This window comes from Hemitrygon akajei, chromosome 6 (assembly GCF_048418815.1).
Source record: "Hemitrygon akajei chromosome 6, sHemAka1.3, whole genome shotgun sequence".
Taxonomy (NCBI): domain Eukaryota; kingdom Metazoa; phylum Chordata; class Chondrichthyes; order Myliobatiformes; family Dasyatidae; genus Hemitrygon; species Hemitrygon akajei.
In genome coordinates, this window is record NC_133129.1 from 21120699 (window position 1) to 21143005 (window position 22307).

The 22307-nt window shown below is 47.9% G+C and overlaps 1 protein-coding gene across 4 annotated transcripts in view; it reads right to left on the reverse strand.

Annotated features, from left to right (window-relative positions):
• LOC140728899 (FYN-binding protein 1-like) overlaps positions 1-22307 on the reverse strand; it is a 171754-nt gene that overhangs the window by 20980 nt on the left and 128467 nt on the right. For 3 of the 4 annotated variants that reach the window (XM_073047983.1, XM_073047982.1, XM_073047985.1), the window contains exons 9-14: positions 19884-20034; positions 19231-19262; positions 16878-16947; positions 15309-15455; positions 8922-8953; positions 6554-6617 (exon numbers count right to left, since the gene is read on the reverse strand). In XM_073047983.1, coding sequence (XP_072904084.1) covers positions 6554-6617; positions 8922-8953; positions 15309-15455; positions 16878-16947; positions 19231-19262; positions 19884-20034 — 496 coding nt within the window. The remainder of the gene's footprint in view (positions 1-6553; positions 6618-8921; positions 8954-15308; positions 15456-16877; positions 16948-19230; positions 19263-19883; positions 20035-22307) is intronic. The other variant, XM_073047984.1, reaches the window with a different exon arrangement.

Below are 22307 nucleotides of genomic sequence, written 5' to 3' on the forward strand. Positions count from 1 at the left end.
ATGGCTGCTCCTGGATCCCACACAACCCCATACACCTGTTTCCTTGCCATATCTTTTGATGCCTTGACCGATCAGGAAAAGATCAACTTCTGCCTTAAATATAACCTCAAACTTGGCTTCCACTGCAGCCTGTGGCAGAGAATTCCACAAATTTACTACCGGTACTCTCTGGTTAAAAAAGGGTTTCCCTTCAGTTTTGAGGCTGTGCCCTCTACTCCTGGATACCCCCACCATAGGAAACATCCTCTCCATATCCACCCTATCTAGTACTGTCAATGTTCTGCAGGTTTCAATGAGATCCTGCCGCATTTTTTAGAATTCTGATGAGTACAGTCTCAAAGTTGCCAAATGCTTCTCATAATTTAAACCCTTCATTCCTGGAATCATCCTCGTGCATCTCTTCTGGACTTCCCCTAATGACAACACATCCTTTCTGAGATATGGAGCACAAAACTGTTGACAATATTCCAAGTGCGGCCTGACTGGTGTCTTTATAAAGCCTCAGCATTATCTCCTTGCTTTTATATTCTATTCCCCCTGAAATAAATGCCAATATTGCATTTGCCTTCTCTACCACAGACCCAACCTGTAAATTAACCTTCTGGGAACCTTGCACAAGGGCTCCTAAGTCCCTCTGCACCTCTGATGTTTGAACTAAATTAAATAAATAACATCAAAACATTATACTTGTTAGTTTATTAATTGAGAAAAATGATCCAATATTACATGTATTTGATGGAAAAATTATATGAACCTTTGCTCTCAGTAGCTGGTGTGACCCCCTTGTACAGCAATAACTTCAACCAAACGTTTCCGGTAACTGTTGATCAGTCCTGCACACCGGCTTGGAGGAATTTTAGGCCATTCTTCCTTACAAAACTGCTTCAATTCTGGGATGTTGGTGGGCTTCCTTGTATGAACCGCTTGCTTCAGGTCCTCCCACATCATTTCTATAGGATTAAGATCAGGTCTTTGACTCGGGCATTCCAAAACACAAATTTTCTTCTTTTCAAACCATTCTGTTTTACTCTTGTCTTTCGAATCATTGTCTTGTTGCATTATCCAACTTCTACTAAGCTTCAGTTGACAAACTGCTCTACTGTAAAATGTTTTGATACAATCTTGAATTAATTGTTCCCTTAATGATTATAAGCTGTCCAGACCCTGAGGCAGCAAAGCGGCCCCAAACCATGATGCTCCTTCCACCATGCTCACAGTTGGGATGAGGTTTTGGTGTTGGTGTGCAGTGCCTTTCCCCCTCCAAACATAGCAATGTGCATTTCTGCCAAAAAAATTCAACTTCTGTCTCATCTGTCCACAGAACATTGTGGAACACCCAGGTGGTCTTTTGCAAACTTGAGATGTACAACAATCTTTTTTTTGGAGAGCAGTGGTTTCTTCCATGGTGTCCTTCCATGAACACCATTCTTGTTCAGTGTTCTTCTTGTAGTGTTCACATGAACAGAGACTTTAGCAAGTTCTAGAGACTTCTGCAGGTCTTTTGCTGTTACCCTTGGGTTCTTTTTTCCCTACTTCATCATTGCATATTGTGCTCTTGGTGTGATCTTTTCAGGACGCCCACCCCTGAGAGAGTAGCAACAGTATTGAGTTCCCTCCATTTGTAGAACATTTCTCTTACTCTGGACTGATGAACACTCAGGTCTTTAGAAATGCTCTTGTCGCCTTTTCCAGCTTCATGCATCTCTACAATTCTTCTTTTAAGGTCCTCTGAAAGTAGTTCTGATTGAGGCATCGTGCACATAAACAGATCTTTCTTGAGAAGAGCAGACTTTGTCAGTAACCTGACTTTGTGTGTCCTTTTATAGGGCGTGGCAGCTCTCCAACCCACACCTCTAATCTCACCTCATTGATTGGAAAGCCTGACTCCAAATAGCTTTTGTGGAAGACATTACCCCGGAGGGTCACATGTAAGATTGGATAATTTTTCCTCACTAAATAAATGAAGTATAATGTTTTTGTGTAATTTATTTAATTGAGTTCTCTTTATCTAGCTTTAGGAATTACATGAAGATTTGATCACAATTTAGGTCATATTTATACAAAATTAGAGAAAACTCTGCAGGGTTCACAAACCTTTTAGCACAACCGTATGAAAATATGTGAGCTACAGTCAAGAGGAAAATTAGGATTGCCAAAAGGCAGGTTGAGAAGGATATTGCTGATAAAGCTAAGATTGACCCTGAGAGACTTTTTCAATACTTTAGTAGTAAAAGAAAAGTCAAAGAAGACGTTAAGTGTATTAGGAATAATAATGGGATGTTAAATTATGCAAAGAAAGTCACAGTGGATACTCCTAACTCATAGTGCAATAGCCTCTGCTTTAGTATTTAGTACATTACTATTACATGTTGCCACATTATTATTGTGTATATTTTTATTCTGTACCTTATTACAGAACAACAAGGTGACAACAGAGGTGCGTTCGCTACTGAAGGCCCGTGACACAGCCTACAGATCGGGGGACAGGAGTACGCTTCGCTCAGCCAGGACTGCGCTTTCACTAGGGATCAGGAAAATGAAAAGGGCCTACGTGGGCAAAATACATGGACACTTCTGTGACACGGGTGACACCAGACGGATGTGGCAGGGAATTCAAGCTCTGACAGACTACAAGATCAGGCAGAAAACTGATGACAGCGACGCCTCTCTTCCAGACAGGCTCGACAATTTCTTTGCACGCTTCAAAGCATCAAACACTACAGCAAGGGGGAGAGCCAGTCCCTTCTTACCATCTGACCAGCCGGCTCTAATCATTGATTCAGAGCACACATGGAGGACCCTTGCCAGGGTCAACCCACGAAAAGCGGGAGGTCCCAACAACATCCCTGGACATGTGCTCAAGGAATGTGCTGATGTATCAGCAGATGTCCTGACAGACATTTTCAATATCTCCCTTAGTCAAGCCATTGTCCCCAGATGCTTCAAAACCTCCACAATCATCCCTGTAGCAAAGAAATCAGTTGTAGCCTGTCTGAATGATTACCATCCCGTTGCCCTGACCCCCATAGTGATGAAATGTTTTGAACGGCTTGTCAAGCCTCATATCACAGCCAGCCTCCCCTCATCGCTGGATCCTCTACAGTTTGCTTATCGTCCAAATCGCTCTACGGAGGACACAATATCCACCACACTGTACACAGTTCTCTCCTACTTGGAAAATAAAGACACTTATGCCAGAATCCTGTACATTGATCTCAGTTCAGCATTGAATACCACCATCCCGCAGAGACTAGTGGAGAAACTGTCGCTGCTTGGCTTTAACACTGCCATGTGTTGCTGGATACTGGATTTCTTGACAGAGAGACCGCAGTCAGTCCGTGTTGGCAGGAACATCTCTGACTCTGTCACACTGAGCACTGGGTCCCCATAAGGCTGTGTGCTCAGCCCACTGCTGTTTACACTGCTAACACATGACTGTGCAGCCAGATTCAAGGGGAACCTGATCATTAAATTTGCTGATGATACCACGGTGGTGGGGCTCATCAGCAAAAATGATGAAACAATGTACAGGGAGGAGGTCAAACACCTAGAGAGCTGGTGCAGTGACAACAACTTGATGCTTAATGTCACCAAAACCAAGGAGATGATCGTCGATTTCAGACGGTCTCAGCCTGAGCACACACCCCTCAGCATCAGCGGCTCCACAGTGGGGAGAGTGGAAAACATCAAGTTCCTTGGGATGCAGATCTCGGACAATCTCACCTGGTCCAGGAACACCACTGGGATTGTGAAACAAGCCCAGCAGAGATTGCACTTTCTGAGGAAGCTTAAACAAGCATCACTCCCCACTAACATCTTAACTACATTCTACAGAGGCGTGGTTGAGAGTGTGCTGACCTTTTGCATCACAACCTGGTACTCCAGCTGCAGTGCTGCTGACAAAAAAGCCTTGCAGAGGGTGGTTAAGGGAGCAGAGAAGGTTATTGGGGTCTCCCTACCTTCTGTCCAAGACCTCTTTCAGAGTTGATGCCTCCAGAAGACACGGTACATCATTAAAGACCCCTCACACCCTCTCCATGAACTGTTTGTTCTTCTGCCATCAGGCAAACGTTACAGGAACATCAAAAAAACCACAACGCTACTAAACAGCTTCCTCCCACAGGCAGTCAGGCTGCTGAATAGCTGCTCTACCTGACTCTGCTTTGGACACTTTTAACTTGCACTGGACACTTATAACTTGATTTTAACCGACATGTGGCTGTTGTGTTTTACTATTTATTGTTGTGTTTACTATTTATTGTTGTGTTTGTTATGTTATGATTGCACTTGCCCCTGGGAAACGCTGTCTCATTCTGCCCTGCAGAGCTGATGTATGGTTAGAACGACAATAAAGTTTTTGAATCTTGAATTATTAGTTAAGCCTGCACACTGCTGTTGCGTTTTTAATTGTTGCTGCTGTAAAGAAAGAATTTGCCACTCAGGATCAATGGAGTATTATTATTATATTTTACTGGCATTCACTTGCAAAGATGTTAGCGATATGCCAGTAAGGGCAGAGAAAAACAAGGCCGTTTTAAGTGACTTAGAGATCTTAGAAAGTGAAGTCCTACTTCAGCTGAAAAGGTGGAGACTGGTTCAGGGGAGATGTCAGACTAACATTAGGAAGCTTTTCTTTATTCAGTGAGTTGTGTAGTTAAGAGTAATACCTTAGAGATCTTCAAATCTAGACTTGATAGTTATTTCAACACACTACGTGAATGGGAATTTGGCAAGCTTTGTTGGGCCAAACGGCCTGTTCTTGTCAAAAGCTTTCTAATGTTATGACAGCGACCCTTCCTGGCATGTCAGAGAAACAAAAAGCTGGTCCCTAACTTCACGAAGACAGGTGGTGTACATGCTGAAGTTGACAGCTTCAAATTCCTAGGAGTGCGCATCTCCAAGAGCTTGTCCTAGTCTAACCATATTGACGTTATGACCGAGAAAGCTTGCCAACGCCTCCATTTCCTCAGAAGGTGTAAGAAATTCAGCATGTCTCCTTTGACTCTTACTATCGACGCACCATTGGAAGCATCCATCATGATACATCACATCGAGTTTGACAACTGCTCTGCCCGTGACCGCAAAACGTATGCAGAGAACTGCGGACTCAGCTCAGCACGTCACAGAAGCCAGTCTCCTGTCTGTGGACACTGTCTATCCTTCTCGCTGCCCACATAATCAAAGGCCCCATCCACCGTTGACATTGTCTCTTCTTTGCTCTCTCATTGGGCAGAAAACAAACAAAAGCCTGATAACAAGTACCCAGCAGGCTCAAGGATCGCTTCTACCTGCTGTTGAACAGGTCCCTGAGACGGCAAGATGGATTCTTGGCCTCGTTCTATTTTGTTATGGTCTTGCAATTTATTGTCTGCCTGTACTTTCTCTGTAACTTTATTCTGTTATTACCTCTACATAGTACTACCTCAATGCACCGTGGAGTGATTCGATCTGTATGGATGGCAAGAGGAAATTTTCACTGTATCTTGGCAGATGTGACAATAATAAGCCAATTTACAATTTACCAATTTAAATATTTAACCTGGCATGTTGTGGTCACACTTGGGAATTCTAACAGTAGTGTGGTGCTTAATATTCCATTTGCTGTTGAGGAATTAGTTCATCAATTGAGAGCACTCAGATTCCACACGAACTCCAGTCAGCTGACCTTCGGAGATTGTACGCATCTTCATGCAATGTGGTTTCAGAGTTAGAGACTTCAGAGTCTACCTGAGCATCAGAAACTTACAGGGCTTCTTGTGCTTGAGGATGAGGAACTTCCAAGTTATGCTTTGGACCAAGCAGGCTAACTTTTATTAATGACACGGCATGGCAGCATAGCAGTTAGCATAACACCATTGCGGTCCCAGCAACCCAGGTTCAATTCCTGGAAGGGGCTTGTACGTTTTCTGTGACTGTGTGGGTTTCCTCCGGGTGCTCCGGTTTCCATTCCAATGATGTAAGGTTAGTAGGTTCATTGGTCACATAGATGTAATTGGCTGGAACCAATGGCGGGGTCGCTTTCTGGCCATGGCCGTAGCGATGACCAGAGCCTCACGGGTCACCTGCTGCAACTGCCCAGGAGATAAAAGCTGGAGGCGGTATGGCACGGTGGGCGCTCATGCTGTGTTGGGGACTGGCCCCTCCTGTTGGTGCTGCCCTCCAGTGTTCGCTCAGTGGAAGACAAGCTGGTTACCCTCATCTGTAGCTGTACCAGTGACAACTGGACTGATGCATCTACCATCAACCTACAGGACGTGCCACACAGTGACTTGGGCGAGATTATTTTATTCTGTGTGTGACTGTATGTTTACTGCCATCATAAATATCTGTGCTATGGATGCCTTGTGCCGTGTCTGACCATTGGTTCTGTGTTTTGTACATTGGTCCTGGGGGAGCACTGTTTCATTTGGGCATTCATGCATGGTTTAATGATAACTAGACTTAAACTTGAAGGGCCTGTTACTGTGCTGTATCTCTAAACAAAATCATCTCCCCTACAAACAGAATTGGCTGTACGGTTCACGTGTTGCACCCCAGGTAGGGCTGGGCGTACCTGAGTTCAGGAGGCGGAGGTGGGAAGTCTTCGGCACCAACATCATCGTAGATGTCTTCACCTCCTGCCAGAGAAGACAAACAACGGCAACTGAGAGTCCGTAGATGCTGGAAATCAGCTAGAAAGTTAGATGGTCATTGTAAATTGCCCACTGATTAGGCTAGGGTTAAATCGGGAGTTGCTGAACAGTGCAGCTCAAAGGGCCGGGAGGGCCTATTCCACACGGTATCTCAGTAAAAATAAAAGCCCTCTTTTCATTCCTATCATCGTGACTTAGAAAGCCTGGCCTAATTCTCAGTTTGATCCACACCCATTTTCTTGGAAAATGTAGGAGAACGAGGGGCAACCTTATGAAAATGTCTAAAATGATGAGGGGCTTAGATACAGTGGATGGTCACAGTCTTCCTCAGGGTGGGGGAGACCAAATCTGGGGGGGGGGCATAGATTTAGGGTGAAATGGGAAAGATTTCAAAGGGACCTGGGAGCAACTTTTTCACCCAGAGTGTGGTGAGTATCTGGATCGGGATGCCAGAGGACGTGGCTGAGGCAGGTACGATAGTATCATTTAAGAATACAGAACCACACGGCGCAGTACAGGCCAATCGGCCCACAATGTCGGGCTGACCTATATAAACCTACCCCACCAACGGCACTGTAGAATAGTGGTTAGTGTAACACTAATACAGCGCCAGCGACCCAGGTTCAATTCCTGCCGCTGCCTGTGAGGAGTCTGTACGTTCTCCCCACGACCATGTGGGTCTCCTGCAGGTGCTCCGCATTCCTCCCACACTCCAAAGACACACAGGTTGGCAGCTTCATTGGTCACGGGGGTGTAACTGGGCAGCGTGAGCTTGCTTGGCCAGAAAGGCTTGTCACTGTGCCGTATAAATAATTACATAAAATAATATTTTCCTCCTTTCATCTTGAATCTTTGCCCTCTACTTTTATACCCCCCCCCCCCCCCCAATGCTGGAAGGCCTGTTACCTCACTGTGTCTACCATTTAACATCTCATAACCCAAGAAATACTGAATTGGTGGAGCTTGGAGTGGAATGGGGCAAATGCAGGCACTGTGGCTGTAATAGACTAGATGGGCCGAAGTGCCTGTATCTCTGCTGTATTGTTCTATGGCTCTTGACTACAGCCTACTTCATGTAACAGGATTGACTGAGAGGGTCCAGAGGAGGCTCCCAAGAATGCTTCAGGAATGAAAGGGTTAACGTGTGAGGACCATTTAATGCTCTGGGACTGTGCTCGCCGCAATTCGCTTGAAACTTCAAATATTGAAAGGTCTGGATAGAATGGATATGGAGAGGATGTTTCCTATAGTGGGGGAGTCTGGGACCACAGGACACAGATAGAATGGATGAGGAGAGGATGTTTCCTATAGTGGGTGAGTCTGGGACCACAGGACACAGATAGAGTGGATGTGGAGAGGATGTTTCCTATAGTCGGTGAGTCTGGGACCACAGGACACAGATAGAGTGGATATGGAGAGGATGTTTCCTATAGTGGGGGAGTCTGGGACCACAGGACACAGATAGAGTGGATGTGGAGAGGATGTTTCCTATAGTGGGTGAGTCTGGGACCACAGGACACAGATAGAGTGGATGTGGAGAGGATGTTTCCTATAGTGGGTGAGTCTAGGACCACAGGACACAGATAGAATGGATTTGGAGAGGATGTTTCCTATAGTGGGTGAGTCTGGGACCACAGGACACAGATAGAATGGATGTGGAGAGGATGTTTCCTATAGTGGGTGAGTCTGGGACCACAGGACACAGATAGAATGGATATGGAGAGGATGTTTCCTATAGTGGGGGAGTCTGGGACCACAGGACACAGATAGAGTGGATGTGGAGAGGATGTTTCCTATAGTGGGTGAGTCTGTGACCAGAGGACACAGCTAGAATGGATATGGAGAGGATGTTTCCTATAGTGGGTGAGTCTGGGACCACAGGACACAGCCACAGAGTAGAACATTCCCTTAGAACAGAGATGAGGAGGAATTCTCTCGCCAGACCGTGGCGAGTCTGTGGATGGCCAAGTCATAGAGTATTCTTAAAGCAGAAGTTGATAGGTTCTTGATAAGGGTGTCAAAGGTTACAGCGAGGAGGCAGAAGGATGGGGTTGAGAGGGATAATCAATCAGCCATGATGGAATGGCAGAGAAGACCTGATGGGGACTAATTCTGCTCTTCAGTCTCAAATTTCATAACCCTACATTGTTCCTTGTCTCTCCCATGACGTTGGAATCCAGCTTTGCAGTTCATGGCTCATGGCCCTGCTGGGAATGTAATAAGTTCCCAATTACACAGCACAAATGTTTAATACATATCATAACCACACCACGTAGGAAATGCCCTTACCTGCTGCAAACTCCGATGCGATAGGGGCAGGCCTGGGGAGAGAAGAAATGCAGAGAAACTTACTCTCAGCCTGGGAAGTTAAAGAAGACTCGGCAAAGTCCGCAGGTGAATGAGAGCAGTGCAAGAGTAACACAACGTTAGATACTGGTGAGTGGGAGGCAAGGTTTGATCAGGTTAATAACTGTTAGATAATCAGATATAGAAACATTATACAGCCCAGTGAAAGCACTTTCAGAGTTCAGAGTTCTGCCTGACCACACAGAACCCGATCGGGATTGGAAATGGGAGCCATGCTGTGATTCTGAGGGTAACTTTAACCGTAGCTCCAAATCCAGATGAACGTCAAGACCAGTAATGCAACAAAAATGTGACTGATACCCTCATGATGGTTACTTACGGTTCTCATAGCTGGGGGAGGGAATAGAGACAAGTTTCCATTACCTATTAAATGCTCACAATGGTGTATGTCTCAAAAAGTTTCTGACAACCAAGTCCAGCTTCTGGCCACGTGTGGCTTAGTTACCGAGCCCGGCGGGTGGAACCGTTTCTACTGATTACATAGAGAAGGGGTAAAGGTGGGTTACTGGCACCTTAAAACCAGTCACCGGGCAGATGGGGCTCGTCAGCTGTGATTGACAACTCACTAGGAGAAGGAAATCTCTGATCTCAAACCTCCACTGCCATGTGGCTATCTTCACTCTTGGGGAAGGCTTTGGGAGTGAACCCCGAGGGAAAAATCCGGAGCTGCCATCCCTAAGCCAGTCCTACAGTGAGTTCAACGCTGATTGGCATCTCGTGCAATGCTGCTGGTGCCAAGCTGTATCGGCTCCTGCCTTTCCTTTGCATTTATCAGATGTGCAGACGGGGAGCTTGCTACGTGGGAACAGCTCACTCTCCATATCGAACAGCCCTGGCTTGCGCATCACGTAGACAGCTAGGGCGCAACATCCATTGTTAACCCCGACCAACAGAGACAACCCCCTCCTCCCCACCAAACCATCATAATCACTTACCCTTTTCACATTAACCTGGCTTTTCAGACACGCAAAGATGCTATTTCTAGTCGGCTTGCTACCTAGATAACTCCATGGATAGGAGAGGAGTGGATGGCTGTGGGCCAAACGAGGGCAGACGTGACTAGCTGGCTGGGCATGGATGAGATAGGCCGAAGGGCGTGTTTCTGTGCTGTATGCTTCCATAACTCATGAATACGTGAAGTGATGCCGGCAGGACCTCAGCTCCCGGTAGGGTCACCTACATCACAGACCAAGAGCGATCCAACCAAGACCTCAATGGAGGAACTGGTGGAAGATGATGACACGACGACAGTGAAGATGGAAGAAGGCTGCTGCAGTAGCCAGTCATCTTGCACTCCACGCCACCGGACCCTGTGGGGGCTGCCCGTGTATCAGTCACGCACATGAAGGGAATAACCCCTCAGGAGAGGATCCTACACGATTCGAGTGATTGCACTACTCTGCCCTGTATGTACCTCCACTTGGATTCCGGTCTTCCGGTAAGACGGTGACGTGGTTGGTAATGGTTGCCATTCCGGGTCCAACAAAAGGTGCATAGGTGTGGCTGTAATGTTTTTTCTTGTGATTGCGAGACCCTGCTGGACACCAGCAATATAAAATACTGCAAGCCCAGTTCACTGGTTCACCGACAGTGGTGGTGGGGGGTGCGTGGCCTCAGTTGTTGTGTTGTTCATGCAATGGTGCCGCCTGCTACAGCCACCCAGGGGAGGTGTGGGAGAGAACAGAGACGTGGTAGCACGCTGGAGTCTGTGCTGGGCTGCGGGCTGCACCCTCCCGACAGTGCTGCCCCCCCAGTGGCCACTCCCTGGAACACGAGCTGAATTGCCTTTGCCTGCAACAAGATGAGGAACTGCTTGCTGCGTGCTTGTTCTTGCAGAAACATGGCTCGAGGACAACATCCCATCCACCATCGATCTTCATGCTGCAACACTTGTGCCAAAATCATTTTGTGACGGTACGTGTGCCATTGTCACTGTGTGTTCTGTGCTTTGTACCTTGGCCCCAGAGGAACGATGTTTTGGTTAGCAGTATACATGCGAGATCTGATAGAGGTTTATAAAACGTGTGGCTGAATGACAACTAAACTTGAAACTGAGAAGCTTTACAAGGTGCAAGAGGCTTACATTGCTCGAGAGAGAGTGGCAGAGACTGTGATAAGTAAATTACTTTGACCGATGCTGGGGTAATTTCTCCTCTCCCTCTGTGCAAAGGATTATCTCAGAAATATTCCAGGCAGGATGCGGAGACTTTGGAGAGAGGTTCGACTGTGTGCCACCTGCATTAGAGGATATGAGCTACCAGGCCTGGTTAGACAAACTTTTGTTCTTATCTCCAGAGCAACCAAAGCCAAGGGGCGATCTGACAGAGGTTTATAAAATTATGAGCACAAGAGATCTTGCTGGGCAGCATGGCTTGAAGGACCAGAGGGGCCTGTATCTACACTGTATCCCAACAAATAAACAAACATTCCATGTAAACCCACGACAATTCGGACAGCATTGGGTATACGTAGGTGGAGGGGAGAGTCTCATTGAAACCTATCGAATATTGAAAGGCTTCGATAGAGTGGATGTGGAGAAGATGTTTTCTATAGTGGATGAGTCTAGGACCGGAGGGTACAGCCTCAGAATAGAGGGATGTATATTTAAAGCAGAGATGAGGAGGAATTTCTTTAGCCAGAGGGTGGTGAGTCAGCGGAATTCATTGCCACAGGTGGCTGTGGAGACCACGTCATTGAGATTGATAGGACTCATCAGGGTATCAAAGGTTACGGGGAGAAGGCAGGAGAATGGGGTTGAGAGGGTTAATAAATCAGCCATGGTGGAATGGCGGAGCAGACTCGAAGGGGAAATGGCCTAATTCTACTTTTTGTCTTGTGGTCAGAAGGGATTAGTTTAGTTAGGCATTGAATTACTAATTCAATTAGTTTGGTATAACATTGTGAGCTGAAGGGATTGTTTCTGTTCTGTACCATATTCTATATTCTACAACACTTTATAGTACTAGTGACTCATGTTCAATTTCCACCAGCGTCTGTAAGGAGTTTGTACATTCTCCCCGTAACTACGTAGGTTTCCTCTGCATTCTTCCCACAGTCTAAAGGTGTACTGGTTGGTAGGTTAATTGGTCATTGTAAATTTTCCTGTGATTAGGCTAGGATTAAATTGGGGGATTACTGGCTAACGTAGCTCAAAGAGGTGGACAGGCCTGTTCTATACTGTAGGTCAATAAATAAACAAACACTCTATATTCTCTGTTCAATGTCCAACAGATGGCTGTAAGTATTTGATATTCTCCGTTGAATAAATATTTGACATCCTCTGTTCTAGGTTATCTGTTCTACATCCAGCAGATGGCAGTCTTTCACTGTGTGAACAGGAGCTGGAATGACAAGCTCCAAGTGCTTCCTGTTTCCCGAATCCTATTGCTCATTCGTAGTTCTGCTAAGACAGTGCAGCAGCCCAGAGCGAAGGGGCAGACTACCGGGTACTTACTCGACCAAGGAAAGCCCTCTAAGACACTGAGTTTAAAAATAAAATTCCAGCTGCAACAAAACTTCCTCAGAAATGTAGAATTAAAAGAAAGAGGAAGTTGCTGGAGATCTGAAATAAATGCGGAGACGATGCTGAAATTTCCAACAGATAAGCATCAGAGGCAGGGGGACTGAGTTAATATTTTTTGGTTGCTTCCAACATCTTTAAAAGGTGATGCCTCAAAAAAGCAGCATCCATCATTAAGGACCCTCATCACCCAGGACATGTCCTCTTCTCAATGCTACCATCAAGATCGAGGTACATGAGCCTGAAGACACACACTCAATGATTTAGGAACAGCTTCGTCCCCTCCGCCATCAGATTCATGAATGGACAATGAATCCATGAACGCTAACTCACTAACATAAGAGGTTCTGCAAATGCTGGAAATCCTCCAGCATTTTCGCTCTGATTTTGAATCACATTTATTTTTATACATATTTCTTATTATAATTTATAGTAATTCTATGTTTTGCACTGTACTGTTGCCACAAAACATCAAATTTCATGACACACCCTGTGGCCACTTTACCAGGTACAGGAGTGGAACCTGGTGTGGTCTTCAGCTGCTGCAGTCTGTCCACTTCAATGTTCAACGAGTTGTGCATTCAGAGATGCTCTTCTGCACACCACTGCTCTAACGTGTGGTTATCTGAGTTACTGTCACCTTCCTGCCAGCTTGAACCAGCCTGGCCATCCTGGAATTTTTCTTGCACCATTCCCTGTAAACTCTAGAGACTGTTGTGCGTGAAAATCCCAGGAGATCAGCAGTTTCTGAGATACTCAAACCACCCTGACTGGCGGCAACAATCAAAATCACTTAGACCACACTTCCTCCCCATTCTGACATTTGGTCTGGACAACTGAACCTCTTGACCATGACTGCATGCTTTAATGCATTGAGATGCAGCCACCTGATTGGCTGGTTAGATACTTGCTTTAACGAGCAGGTGTATCTAATAAAGTGGCCACTGAGCGCTAATAAAACTGAGTCTCTAACTGGACTCTGCTGTTTGAGCTGAAATTTAATTCTGTGCCTTTCTCCTCAGGCGCTGTCTGATCAGCAGAGTATTTCCTGAATTCTCTGACCTGCTAGTTCAGACTCCAGGCACTCTCATGGGATTATTTCTGGGAGAGAAATCTGCCACATGGAATTGCTGGAGGAATCCAGCCATTTTTCCACCAAAGCAGATGCCAGGCCATTCGTTCCAGAATTATTTAATTATCTGAAAGTTCCTCGGCTGTCTTGGTGGGACATAAATGCACGTCACTCGAGTAATAGTTCAGCAGACGGCCATCTGTCCGCCACGCCAGTGCAGTGGAAATCCTGGTGTGAGACGAGCACAGAGAATGGAACGAGCTGGCAGCAGAAGTCATGGACGAGGTTCAATTGCAACACTGAGGACAAGTTTGGATAGATACATGGATGGGAGGGGTATGGTCCGGGTGCAGATTGACAGTTCGACACAGATGGGCCCAAAGGCTTCTATCCGTGCTGTAGTCTGTATGAATTTTTGACAAGTATGGTACAATAATTCCAGCACCCCCCAGACCAGGTCAGAATTCACTGTTATAAACACAAGAGATTCTCCAGATACTGGAAATCCAGAGGAACATGCACAAAATGCTGGAGGAGCTCAGCAGGTCAGGCAGAATCCAAGGAGAGGAATAAAACAGTTGACATTTTGGGCCGATGAAGAGTCTTGCTCTGAAATGTCGACTGTTCTATAGATGCCTCCTGACTTGCTGAGGTTGTCCAGAATTTTGTGTGTGTTACTCTGAAATTCACTGTTAAATGGTTGGAATGACCCGTGAATGGGAAATTAGTTTTAACAGTATTGTACTTGGGACAAGTTCCAGGTGCTTGCCCAAGGGCAGCGAGGATAAACAAGGTATCATGGAGCCCGAGTGACACGCGGACTCAGTGTTAATGACGGCAGGGCTCCTGCTCAGCAGAACTTCAGCAACCTGGCTGACAAGCAGCCAGCACCATCTGCTGATGATCTCCTGAGAGGGATTGCTAACCCAGTCCCCTCTGAAAATGGCCGGGGGTGCACTGCGACCAGGTGCCCTGTCTGGGGAGCTGCGTTGCCTTGGTTGTAGTGCGGATTAGGCCCTCATGTTGTGGGGTCGCCTGTTGCAGCTGCCCAGGGGAGGAGACACCGTGGGTGGTGTGGGAGGGAGCAGAGGCCTCTGTGGGCGTGGTGGAATCTGTACCGGGCTGAGGGCAGGCTCTTCCTTTGGTGCTGCCCTCCAGTGTTCGCTCAGTGGAATAACAAACTGGATGAAGACAACATCCCATACATCATCAATCTACAAGCCATAGCACTTGGGGTGCTGGGCTGTATTTTTTTTCGTGTGATTACATGCTTTCTGATCTCGAAACCATGTGTGCTATATGCTCTGTGAGCTGTGGTAATGTGATGTGCAGCTCGTTCCCAGAGGAACACTGTTCCGTTTGGCTGTATTCATATATGACTGAATGATAATTAAACTTGAGCTTGACTTTACAAACATGCATTAGGCAGAGACAGACCATCCAACAATAAGCCCACGTGACCCAAGGAAATAATCAGAGACATTGTCATGGAATAACAAGAAAAAGCAGGCAAGAAGATCAAGTGGGGTAAAGATCAAATAGAAACTAATTTCTTTGTAGTTTGCCCTTATTGATTGGGTTAGGGTCAGTGAGTAACTGATGCTGCTAAACAGCAAGACAGGGTCAGTTCTCAAGCAGTAACACACCATCTCCAATGTATTAGTACTGGGCTGGAGTTATTAGTAGGATGATGATCTGGCTACATCTGGTGTCTTACGGGAGCTGGCGTTCACCGCTTTCACCCTGTATTTCACTGCTCTCCTTTTCTTTCGCCTTTTTCTCTTTGCCGTCTGTTTCCACCTTCTTCTTCCTCAGGAGTCCCCAGGACCAAGACCCGAGCTTTGATGCTTCCTGTGACGTAGGACTTCAAAGCACGCAGGGCATTATTACTAGTTATCAAACCCCAGGCACTAGCAGGATGACCCAAAACCTTTTGCTCCCCAACGTGACCACTAAAATGTTGGTTAAGCATCCTCAAACTCTGACCTTACAACAGGAATAACATAAATAACCTACCAAACTTGTGAGAGGTTTGTGGTAGCATTGCTGTTTGGGTAACACTATTACAGTGTCAGTGATCAGGGTTCAATTCCTGTAAGGAGTTTGTACGTTCTCCCCATGATTGCATGTGTTTCCTCCAAGGGCTCTGGTTTCCTCCCACAGTCTAAAAGTTGGTAGGTTAATTGGTCACATGAATGTAATTGGGTGCTTTGGGCTCATTGGGTCAAGATTGGCCTTTTATCATGGTGTGTCCCTAACTAAAATAAAATAAAGTCTCCTTCATGTATGTAAAGCTTATGAACAAAGATCCTCACCATCTGGGCCAGGCCATCTTCTCCCAGTACCCACTGGGCAGGGGGCACACCACCAGGTTCAGAAACAGCAACACCGTTAGTGTAATGCTGTATGACTGGGTTCAATTCCCGCCCCTGCCCGTAAGGAGTTTGTACATTCTCCCTGTATGGGTTTTCTCCAGGTGCCCCAGTTTCCCCCCACATTCCAAGGACATACATGTTAGGGCGAGTGAGTTGTGGGCATGCGATGTTGGAGCCAGAAGAACGGCGACCTCACAAGCTGCACCACAGTCCAGCCCGTCCTCGGACAGTGTCAGTCGTTGACACAAACGGCACCTTTCACTGTTGCTTCAACATACATGTGACAAATAAAGCTAATCTTTCATCTTTTAAAAGTCTGACCACAGAAATAATTTCTCCAGAAAGATGGAGGGCTGGAAGAAGTCAAACACTCCCTCAAGAGAATAATTCCAGAAATGAAAGGGTTAACATACGAGGAGCATTTGATGTCTCTGGGCCTGTACTCATTGGAGTTTAGAAGAATGTGGGAGATCTCACTGACACCTATTAAACATTGAAAGGCCTAGATAGAGTAGATGTGGAAAGGATGTTCCCTTTAGTGGGAGAGTCTAGGACCAGAGGACACAGCCTCAGAATAGAGGGACGTCCTTTAGAACAGAGACGAGGAGGAATTCCTTTAGCCAGAGGCTGGTGAACCTGTAGAATTCTGTAGACGGCTAACGTGGTCAAGTCACTGGGTATATTTAAAACAGAGGCTAAAAGGTTCTTGATTAGTCAGGGCATCAAAGGTTACGGGGAGAAGGCAGGAGAGTCGGTCTAAGAGAGAAAATAAATCAGCCATGATGGAATGGTGGAGCAGACTCGAGAGATCAAAAGGTCTAATTCGGCTCCAATGTCTTATGGTCTCAGTGCAGTCCAACAAAGCCAACACCCCCCCCCCCGCCTGCAGTCACAGATTACTGTCCACTTACTTAGCATCTTCAGGCATTTCATCCACGTCGTCGTAGATCTCTTCACCGGGCGGAGGGGGTGGGAAACCACCTGTGGTAGACCGCGAGACACAAAGCCGTCAGATCCTCAGCTGCACACGTACGTGGATCACAATCGGGATTAGAGGGGGCGCAACTCTGAGCAGCACTTTCACCTCTGAGGGTAACCAGACGGTGGGACGAGCTAGTGGAGGGACCGTCACAATGCCAAGGACGCATGAGAAAGTGGGATGAGGGCCACGTTTAAGATTACACTGAGCGTGAAACGAGCTGCCATGCATTAGGGTACGGGTTCAGTTGTAACTTTTTGGAGAAGTTTGGATGGGCTGTGGTCCAGGTGCGGGTCAATGAGACTAGGCAAAGGAACAGGTCAAGCACGATGAGACGGGCCAGATGGACTAATTCTGTTTATGGTCTCTAAATCCTTCAAAGGACTCTTCATCATCTGTTCCTGATATTTATTGCTTATTTATTCATTATTATTTTGTTTGTCTTTGCATTTATCTTGTATGCCTGCAAGACAACGGACCCCAGGGTTGTCTATGTGTGGCATATAAACACAAGCAAGTCTGCAGATGCCAGAAATCCAGAGCAACTCACACAGAACTCACCCTGGAGAGCAGGGGAGAGTCGGGGGAGGTGATGGGCAGGGGGAGAGTCGGGGAGGTGATGGGCAGGGGGAGAGTCGGGGGAGGTGATGGGCAGGGGGAGAGTCGGGGAGGTGATGGGCAGGGGGAGAGTCGGGGGAGGTGATGGGCAGGGGGAGAGTCGGGGGAGGTGATGGGCAGGGGGAGAGGGGGAGGTGATGGGCAGGGGAGAGTCGGGGAGGTGATGGGCAGGGGGAGAGTCGGGGGAGGTGATGGGCAGGGGGAGAGTCGGGGGAGGTGATGGGCAGGGGGAGAGGGGGAGGTGATGGGCAGGGGAGAGTCGGGGAGGTGATGGGCAGGGGGAGAGGGGGAGGTGATGGGCAGGGGGAGAGTCGGGGAGGTGATGGGCAGGGGGAGAGTGGGGGAGGTGATGGGCAGGGGGAGAGTGGGGGAGGTGATGGGCAGGGGGAGAGTTGGGGGAGGTGATGGGCAGGGGGAGAGGGGGAGGTGATGGGCAGGGGGAGAGGGGGAGGTGGGCAGGGGGAGAGGGGCAGGTGATGGGCAGGGGGAGAGTCGGGGAGGTGATGGGCAGGGGGAGAGTCGGGGAGGTGATGGGCAGGGGGAGAGTTGGGGGTGGTGATGGGCATGGGAGAGTCAGGGGAGGTGATGGGCAGGGGGAGAGTTGGGAAAGTGATGGGCAGGGGGAGAGAACAGGGGAGAGTCAGGGGAGGTGATGGGCATGGGGAGAGTTGGGGAGGTGATGGGCAGGGGAGAGTCGGGGGAGGTGATGGGCAGGGGGAGAGTTGGGGGTGGTGATGGGCATGGGAGAGTCAGGGGAGGTGATGGGCAGGGGGAGAGTTGGGAAAGTGATGGGCAGGGGGAGAGAACAGGGGAGAGTCAGGGGAGGTGATGGGCATGGGGAGAGTTGGGGAGGTGATGGGCAGGGGAGAGTCGGGGGAGGTGATGGGCAGGGGGAGAGTTGGGGGTGGTGATCGGCATGGGAGAGTCAGGGGAGGTGATGGGCAGGGGGAGAGTTGGGAAGGTGATGGGCAGGGGGAGAGTTGGGAAGGTGATGGGCAGGGGGAGAGAACAGGGGAGAGTCGGGGGAGGTGATGGGCAGGGGGAGAGTTGGGGGAGGTGATGGGCAGGGGGAGAGTTGGGGGAGGTGATGGGCAGGGGGAGAGTCAGGGAGGTGATGGGCAGGGGGAGAGTCGGGGGAGGTGATGGGCAGGGGGAGAGTTGGGGGAGGTGATGGGCAGGGGGAGAGTCAGGGAGGTGATGGGCAGGGGGAGAGTTGGGGGAGGTGATGGGCGGGGGAGAGTTGGGAAGGTGATGGGCAGGGGGAGAGTTGGGAAGGTGATGGGCAGGGGGAGAGTCGGGGAGGTGATGGGCAGGGGGAGAGTTGGGGGAGGTGATGGGCAGGGGGAGAGTCGGGGAGGTGATGGGCAGGGGGAGAGTCGGGGGAGGTGATGGGCAGGGGGAGAGTTGGGGGAGGTGATGGGCAGGGGGAGAGTCGGGGAGGTGATGGGCAGGGGGAGAGTTGGGGGAGGTGATGGGCAGGGGGAGAGTTGGGGGAGGTGATGGGCAGGGGGAGAGAGCTGAGCAACATGGAGTAGGATTGGTGGGAATAGTCAGAGAGCTGGCCGAGGCACGATGGGCTGGAAGGCCTCCCTCTATGTCATCAGGCGATATGAGAGGGCAAAATGCAACAGCGTAAAATGTGAAAGAGCAGTTTATGTTGTACTTACCACTGCTGCCTGTACTGCTGTTCCCGGTACCTCTGGGGAATGCAAGGAAAGAAGATCCAAGTTAACAACAGTACAGAACAGGACAAATACTGCACTTCAGGGGATGCAGAGTGAGTTTGGAGCTCTCATACCCGAGAGGCTAAAGTTTAGAGCCTAATGAGCCCACCACCGAGACAGCCTGGAGCACAGACTAGTCTGAAGGCCAAGTCACTGGTATATTTAAAGTAAGGGTTGATATGTTCTTGATTAGTAAGGGCATCAAATATTATGGGGAGAAGGCAGGAGAATGGGATTCAGAGGAAACAATTTTAAGGTGATTGGAGAAAAGTACAGAGGGTTGTCAGAGATAGGCTTTACTTACAGAGTGTGGTGGGTGTGTGGTAGAAGCAAATACATTAGGGGCATTTAATAAACTTAGATACGGTCATGGGTGAAAGAAAAATGGAGGGTTATGTAGGCAGGAAGGTATAGATAGGTTAAAAGTTGGGCACAACATTGTGGGCCAAAGGGCCTGTACTGTGTTCCAATGTGCTATGTTTTAAAGATTAAATCAGCCATGATCAAATGGAGAAACAGAATCAATGGGCTGAGTGGCGCCTACGACTCATGGTCACTGAAAGACAACCTCCGCAAAGGTCGGTTTCTGTCCTTACAGGCCGACTTCGTTAGTTGGAGCCACATCATCGTAGAGTTCCTGATCCTGCACTGGGGACTTCAGGGCAGCTGAGTCCTTGGCCCTGCCGATGGTTTTCTTCCGTATCTCATCGTAGTTGATGTCCACGCAGGTCACCTTAATGTAGCCGTCTGCAGAAGGGAGGAGAGAGGAAAGAGGAAGGGACTGTTAGAACCTGATGGTTTTGAGCCGAGGTTCCTCAGAAATCAAAAATGAGACAGAGAATTTGTAGCTTACAATTGATTACAGAGTATTACACAAAGAAGATGAAGGCAGGAAGATGAATTGTGTGAGGAGAGGGGGGCAGGGAGTGTTCTGTAAGGACATTAGCTACATTGAGCTGTCCAGAATATTTCGACAGCAATGTTGTTGATGTGTATCAGCTAATTTGCAACAGAATGCTCCCACAAACAGCACCGTGATGATGGCTGGATAGCCTGATTTTGGTGGGGTTGTCCAGGACACCAGGTCAAACACTCCTCCACCATGTCTTCTTCAATATAAAACCTTTTGGGTCCTTCTTCAATATAAAACCTTTTGGGTCCACCTCAATGTTTGGGGCCTCATCCTAAAGAAGGGATTTCTGTGGTTTGTGAACTCAGCCAGCTCCATCACAGTCACAACCCTCCCCACTCTGAGGATATCTTCAGGAGGTGGTGCCTCAGGAAGGTGGCATCTCTCCTTAAGGATCCTCACTTGGGACTTGCCTTCTTTTTGTTACTACCAGCGAGGGGTGTGTGTGTGTGTGTGTGCGTGTGTGTGCGTGTGTGTGCGTGTGTGTGCGTGTGTGTGAGTGTGAGTGAGTGTGAGTGTGTGTGAGTGTGTGTGTGTGTGTGTGTGTGTGAGTGTGTGTGTGTGTGTGTGTGAGTGTGTGTGTGTGTGTGTGTGAGTGTGTGTGTGTGAGGGAGAGAAAGTGTGTGTGTGTGAGAGAGACAGACAGAGTGTGTGTGTGTGTGTGTGTGTGTGAGAGTGTGTGTGTGTGTGGGTGGGGGGGGGAAGAGAGAGACAGAGAGAGAGAGAGTCTGTGTGTGAGTGTGAGTGAGGGAGAGAAAGTGTGTGTCTGTGTGCATGTGTGAGTGAGGGAGAGAAAGTGTGTGTGTGTGTGTGAGAGTGTGTGTGTCTGCGTGTGTGTCTGTGTGTCTTAGTGTGTGTGTTTGTGTGTGTTTTTCTGTGTGTCTGTGTGTCTGTGTGTCTTAGTGTGTGTGTTTGTGTGTGTTTTTCTGTGTGTCTGTGTGTTTGTGTGTGTGTGTTTGCGTGTCTGTGTTTGTGTGTGTGTGTGCGTGTGTGTCTGTATGTGTGTGTCTTTGTGTGTGTGTGTGTGTGTTTGTGCATGTGTGTGTGTGTGTTTGTGCATGTGTGTGTGTGTCTGTGTGTGTGTTTGCGTGTCTGTGTTTGTGTGCGTGTGTGTGGTTCTCTGTGTGTGAGTGGAAGGAAGATTTACAACATGATCAGGAACAGCCTCTCTATACCACAGAAGTTCTCACTTACACACCTGGTTTTGTTTAAATTTGCATTCTCTGAATTTTTTTGTAATCAGTTTCGGAAGCCTGGATGACTGGTTCTTCTCTGAGCTCTCTGCCTCTTGGCTGACCTCCAGTTCTCTACCATTGGAAATCTTCTTACCCAGATTCTAACTCCCATTCTTCCCCGTTTACTCGTCATCTCTGTGTGGGCATCCTGTCTGAGAACACCTCCATTTTCAAAACTGTGCCCCTTCCTACACCAGGAACTTCTCCAGTTCTCATGCCCGTCAGGAGATCAATGTTCCTCCATTCTGTATCAAGGACGTTCCCCAATTTTCAGTGTTGCACATGCTGTCAAGCCCTAATCTCTGAAATCCTTTTCAGACAGCACAGGTTGACAGGGTGGTTAAGAAGGCAATGCCATGCTTGTCTTTATTAGTTGAGGCATTGAGTTCAAAGTTCAAAGTAGCTTTATTATCAAAGTACATGTATGGCACCTTATACAACCCTGAGATTCATTTTCTTGTGGGCATTCTCAATAATAGAATCAATGAAAGACCACACCAACTTGGGTGTTCAACCAGTGTGCAAAAGACAACAAGCTGTGTAAATAAAAAGGAAAGAAATAGTAACAATTAATAAAGAAGCAATAAATATTGAGAACGTGAGATGAAGAGGCCTTGAAAGTGAGTCCATTGGTTGTGGGAACAGTTCCATGATGGGGTGAGTGAAGTTATCCCCCTTGCCTGATGGTTGAGGGGTAACCGAACCCGTTGGTGTGGGTCCTGAGGCTCCTGTGCCTCTTTCCTATTGGCAGCAGCGAGAAGACGGTGGGGGTCCCTGATGATGGATGCTGCTTTCCTGTAAATGCTTTGTGCAGGTGTGCTTGGGAAGTTACTCTGCAGCTTTATAAAATTCTAGTTAGGCCGCATCTGGAGTAT